General features: G+C 56.2%; 1 protein-coding gene across 1 annotated transcript; it reads right to left on the reverse strand.

Moving 5' to 3' along the window:
* Positions 1 to 1,925: 1,925 nt before the first annotated feature.
* SOX3 (SRY-box transcription factor 3) lies at positions 1,926 to 3,611 on the reverse strand. The gene has a single exon (XM_050964872.1). The coding sequence runs from the start codon at positions 3,579 to 3,581 to the stop codon at positions 2,637 to 2,639; it is 945 nt and encodes a 314-aa protein (XP_050820829.1). The 5' UTR covers positions 3,582 to 3,611; the 3' UTR covers positions 1,926 to 2,636.
* Positions 3,612 to 6,098: the final 2,487 nt, after the last annotated feature.

Genomic DNA, 6,098 nt, shown 5'->3' on the forward strand with positions numbered 1-6,098 from the left:
CCCACTCTTGTTTTGTCTCGTGTACTTTCCCTTGCCTGCGATTATCCAGAAACAAACAAAACATGCAGGAGGCTCCGGGGCTGGGGGGTAGTGGAGCTGGGCCCAAAGGAGGAGTGTAAAAATAACTAAATCCCCTTTTCTTAAACGCGTAATTACATCGGGCGGCGCTTCTTCGTTAATCGGGCGGGGAGACGGTATTTCCCCAGAAGAAACCCCCACCCTCTCCAGGAACCGGTGCAAAGGGACGCAGGGTTCAGGCGACATCTCCGTATAAACCAGGTGTTACCTGAAAATAAACCCGTGCGCTCGTTACCCCTAAACGCGAGTGAACCCCGCGAAATTGACCAGAGCGCTGCAGGCCCTGAGCAGAGACAGGGCCCCGCCTAGCTCCTGGGGCAAAGGAGAGTTTAAAATACTTCGGTCGTTAGCCAGGCAAACTCGTGGCTACAAGGAAAAGTCTGAAATTAATTCCCGAGCCTCCCAGCGAGAATCTCACTTCTCGAGTTGGGTGGAACTTTACCCCTAGTGGGTAAAATGCAGCTGGGGGGAGGGGAGTTATTCACGCTTTTGTTTTGTTTGAGGGGCGAGGGAAAATGTTTTCGCCTTTTTCCTGTGCAGCGCAGCACCGAGAGAGTGGAGTTCAGCGTTGTGTGAGATTCACAAAAGACGCCCCCTCGTCTCCAAAATCCCTTTTTCCCCCTTAGGAAAGCCAGTTAAGAGCCAGGAGATGAGAGTCAAATTAACAGGCTTAGAAATACTCGGCTGGAACCCGCCTCGTGTAAACCCCAGGATCTTTGTTTTTCCAACGGCTTTGGCTAGTAAAACTCTCTCGCGCAGATGCAAGAAGTCACAGCAAGGTTGGCGTAGAACAGCCTCAAGCCACGTGAGAGATTCTCTTTTCCCACTGCCCTAAGAAATACAGACTAACAGGTGCCAAACGCGAAAGGAGCAGAAAAATGAGTTAGACAACATCAGTTACATTAAAAACAAAACAAAAAAAAAAACTACACAAAACCATGAAGATTTGATATTAATTTGATAAACGGCCAGGAGTGAATCACCGTGCGAACGAAATGGCATTAATTCGGTTTTCAAAACACACGGAGACAGCTCGATTTACACCTAAAGGTTGCTGTGATCAGTTTAAAACGACTTTAGGTACGAGCTACCTGCTGTATTTTTAGGATAAACGAAGTGGGAGCCGATTAGCGGTTCTGCGAACCCTACAGCCAAGCCCATGCCGGGAGTGATTGCGCGGACTAAAACCACGAGGCCAGGCAGCCTGAGAAGATTACATTATTTATCGCCCCTCGGACTCTTTCAAGCATTCATTTTTAAAACCAGCCAAGGAAGATTTCTGCGGGCGGTCAGTCGCTGCGCTCTGCGCTCCTGGGTGCACAGCCCACCTCGAACAGACGTTAAACCCGAACCTTTCAGCCGCCGCACTGGGAACGCGACGTGTCTCTTTGGAGGGGCAACAGGTGCCTCGTACTTTTAAAAATAAGCGAGTTGATGGGTAGATAAATCTCCGCCCGCTCTGCTTCCTGAGCCCTATTCTCCCCTCTCCCTGAGAAATTAAACCCAGGGGACTTCCAGTTTTTCCAACAACGCCCATGTGGGGTAAGATCGGCACCGCAAGAGCCGATGGGCAGGAGCGGATCGGTTTTTAAGCGTTTACCTCCCAGGGAAGCAGCTTTCACCCTTCGCACAGCAATACTGGGTTCTGAGCTTTAAAGCGACGGTCTAAACCTCACCGCGCGCTGATTTCTAGCCCCGACATTTACAAGCGTCCCACGTAACCCGCTGGATGGAGGCACCTGAGGCTCTGAGCAGGGCACCGTGGGGCTGCTCACCCCAACGTACAAATCGCCAAGAGACTAGGGAGGTGCCCGTTATAAAATTTATTGATCTCTTATTCAGGGGCGGGGGAGTGTTTCACAGGATAAAGTCTTAAGAAACTGGAGACACAAAAACTAAAGCGTTTGTTGCCTGGTGGGGTATGGCAAAAGGGGTGTCACAGTCAAATTCACAAACCGAGTTACAGAAGTTTACAAGCTTGAGGAAAAAAACCCAAAACACACAACTTACTATAAGTTAAAAAAGACCTTGCATTTGCGACCCGCACAGCTTTCCCCTCTCTCCTCCCGCCCCACTTCTCTCTCTCTCGTGGAGAGGTCGTGGAAGCGACACAGATTCAGATAAAACCTCCACCAGGACACAGTAGGGAGAGGGCCACTTTTTTTTTTTTAAAAAGGCGACAAACAGAAATGTAAACATCTGAGCTTGAAGAAAGCCCGCCACGTGTCCATTCCACAGCTACACTCAAACTGAAATAGACAAGACCTTTAAAACGGGGTTTGCAATTTTTAAAAAAATAATAAAATAGAGTCAACCTATCAGAAACCAGGAAAGAAGCGGCTGCGGTTTTAAAACTTCCCAGGTGTTCCCAGGAGACATTTGTGCTCTAGAGAAAACCAGTCCACACACCTCCTATTTTTTTGTACAAAAAACACACGCGACATCGAACCTTCCTTTTAAAAAGTCTTCCCGGGGAGTTGCATCGAGTCCGAGTCCGCTCAAGCGAGCAACCAGCTTTCCCAGGAGCGGGGTTGAGCTGCGCTGAGGGCAGCGCAGTCTCAGATGTGAGTCAGCGGTACAGTGCCATTGACCCCCGTCCCGGCACTCTGGTAGTGCTGGTGGACACTGTGCAACCGAGTGCCCTGCAGGCTGGCAGGGTCTGTGGCGTCCCCCCCGGGCGGGAGATACATGCTGATCATATCCCGCAGGTCCCCCAGGCAGGCCCGCTGGGAGTGGGAGGTGATGGCGGGCGGCGGCGAGCTGGGCTCGGATTTCACCACCGAGCCCATGGAGGCCAGGCTCATGGCCGTGCCGGGCTGCTGGCCGTAGGCGGCTGGGGACATGCTGTAGGAGGAGGCCGCGTTCATGTAGGACTGGGCCGTGGACATCATGGGGCTGTACTGCAGGCCGCTCATGTCGTAGCGGTGCATCTGCGGCAGCTGGGGGCTGTTCATGGCCGGGTGCTGCCCGTAGCCCAGCTGCTCCGGCATCAGCGAGTACGCCCCGTTGCTCCAGCCGTTCATGTGGGCGTAGGTGTCCAGGCGCTGGCCCACCCCGACGGGGCTGGGGACGGCGCTGGCCCCGCCGGGGGCCAGCAGGTTGCCGGGCAGCGAGTACTTGTCCTTCTTGAGCAGGGTCTTGGTCTTCCGGCGGGGCCGGTATTTGTAATCCGGATACTCCTTCATGTGCACGGCCCGCAGCCGCTTGGCCTCGTCGATGAAGGGCCGCTTCTCGGCGTCGCTCAGCAGCTTCCAGTCGGCCCCGAGGCGCTTGCTGATCTCCGAGTTGTGCATCTTGGGGTTCTCCTGGGCCATCTTCCGCCGCTGGCCCCGCGACCACACCATGAAGGCGTTCATGGGCCGCTTCACGCGGTCCTGGTCCGCCGCCCCGCCGCTCGCTCCCCCGCCGCCGCCACCGCCTTTGCCCGCAGCCCCCGCCGGGCCCCCCGTGCCGCCCGGGGCGGGCTGGGGGCTCTTGAGCTCGCCCTCCAGCATGCTGTACATGGCCGGGGCGGGCAGCAGGTGCGCCAGCGTGGCGGGCAGGTGAGGCCGGGACCGGGCTGCTGCTGCTGCGAGGTTCCTCCCCCGGGGCCCTGCGCTCGCGGGCTGCTGCAGTTGCTACAAGCGGCCAAACTCGGGGCTCGCTGGGCGCTTCCCCCCTCTAGCCGCCTCCTCTGTGAGCTCCCAGTGCTGGGGGGAGATGATTGACGGCCTATAAATGAGCAGCCGGCAGCCAATCAGCGCGCGGCTCCCGACAGGCCGGGACGGATGGTAATTGACCAGCTGGTTAAAAAAAAAAAGTTGCAGTTTAGGGGGTTCCCATTCGCACGCCCCCCTCCCCGCGCTGAAAGCAGGGGGCCCAGCCCCTCCCTCACGTTACCCCCTGCAGAACTGGGGGAGGAGGCAACTTTTGGTCGGGTTTGTTTTAGATCCACCCCCCCCCTCAGGGGCCCCTGGGCAGGGGCATCCCGCTGCAAAGCGCCCCCGGCTCGCTGCTGGTTGCGGGGCTCCCGGCCGCACAGGGGTGTGGGTGGGGGGCGGGGTTTGAACCTCCGCTTCCCGAGGCTGGAGGGTGCCCAAGGGCTGCGCGGTCCCTGGACTCCGTTCGTGTGCGGGGCACAAAAGGGGTCGCGATCGCGGGCACTTGCTCCGGTGCAGGAAGCGGAGCCGCTTTCCCCCCCAGTGCTTGGGACGGGAGCTAGCAGCCCCGAAATGACCCGGGCTGCCGCAGCGGAGCTCAGCTCACCCCCCAGACCCTCATTGATGGCGGGATCAAGGAGCCCAGCTCTCCCTAGGGAAGGGTTCCCCATTCCCCTCCTCTCTCCCGGGTATCTGAAGGGTGGCGGCGGATCCCGGCTCCCCGATCAAAGGATGGGGGTGCTGCAATTCCCCATGCACTACAAATGCACGCACACACTCCCACGCCGCAAGGCTCTTTGTTGTTCGGGTTACACAAGGACACACCAGCCCCACTCTGAAGCCCAGTTCTGGCTCCCAGTGTGGCCCCAGCATGGCTTGCCGAGCTAGGGCAGAGGTGGGGGCTGATTGGGCTCTGACCGGACTCCCTGGTAGCTGAGAAATGGGGTGCATGGGGGTTAACCTGGCATGCACTGCCTAGCCCCCCACCTCCTTTTCTTTCTTTGCCACTTTACTTTTTCCAGTTGGCTGCCCCCGGGGGAGGGGCGGGTGCTTGCCAAAATCCGTTTTCATGGCAACAGCAAAGTCTCCTTGGAGTGAAAGAAAACTTTGTGGGGGAGGCTCGCGGGGGCTGTCAATCAAAGGGCCTTCTTCCACCGCCCTCTTTCTGCCCCCCCCTTCTGCAGCACCCACACCTGCGAGGACAATCCGGGTCAGGAGCTTCTTAAAGGCACAGTGCTCCTGCAGCCGCCTCACCGCTCCCTCTGGCCTCCTACAGCACAAGGGTGGATGTTTTGGGGGAAGGGGAGATCAGAGTCGTGCTCCTTTGCTGAGTGACCGCATCCTCCCCGCCTCCTCCTGCCCCTGCTTCCCCCCGTTTGCTTTGCTCAAACCCAGAATCAGAAACAAAACCCAAGGGCTACCCGGGAAAGGCGGAGGGTTGAGCTGTGTACGCAGTGTGAACAAGGGCTCTGGACGGGCTGAGACCCTGAAGAGTTTGTTCTCAGCTGCGCCCAGGGGGGAGCGGGGGGATCACTGCGGATTGACATCGGCGTGTGAGCAGACTCCGGCGTGGGAGCTGGGGACCACTCCACTGGGGGGTGGTTAAAAAAATGACTGGGAATTTTAAATATCGTCCGACCCGAGCGACATGGTCCCGCAGTTACACCGAGGAGATGCGCCGCGCTGCCGTGTTCTTGTAAAAGAGACAATAAAGAGAATGATGCTAATTCACAAGGAAGACGGGACCTCCCCAGGGCAGTGTCCTGGTCTGTACTGAAGCACTGGGATAGACGCATATTCAATAACAATTAATAATAAAAAGCACCGCAGTCCTCAAGCTCGCTTCGCGCTGCGAAGCACCCAGAGATAGTTCACTTTCCCGGGAACACCGCGCAGGGAGCAGCAGCCTGCAGCCAGCCCCGGAGCGCCGGAAAACCCGCCACCTGACTTCCTGAGCACAGCAGAATACACTTGGCCAGGCTCCCCACTGCTCGCCGCTTCCACCGATGGGGGAATAAAACGGTGTAACGTTAAAAACCAATAAAGAAAACTTTCACTTCGCTATCGGTGACTGGTGTCGAGATTTTATTTGCAAACTCGGTGGGATCTAAACTGTTTGTGCATTTAGTAATCCAATAAATGTTTGAATAGTTATTCGGTTCTGGCAAATGATCATCTGTTGGAGGGTGGAAAATCGACCTGGAAACAAACACTACTTATGCTATGGTGGAGTTAACCTTTGGTTGTTTGGTTTGAAAAATATGACTCCCGAAATATAAGCTCCTGAAAGGACATGATCATATCTAAATAGTTTAGCTCTGTAAAGACATTATTTAAAGCACATTTCCCCCCACGTTTCGCAACAGATTTGACAGTTTTAAT

The sequence above is a fragment of the Gopherus flavomarginatus genome, chromosome 8, assembly GCF_025201925.1.
Source record: "Gopherus flavomarginatus isolate rGopFla2 chromosome 8, rGopFla2.mat.asm, whole genome shotgun sequence".
Classification (NCBI taxonomy): domain Eukaryota; kingdom Metazoa; phylum Chordata; order Testudines; family Testudinidae; genus Gopherus; species Gopherus flavomarginatus.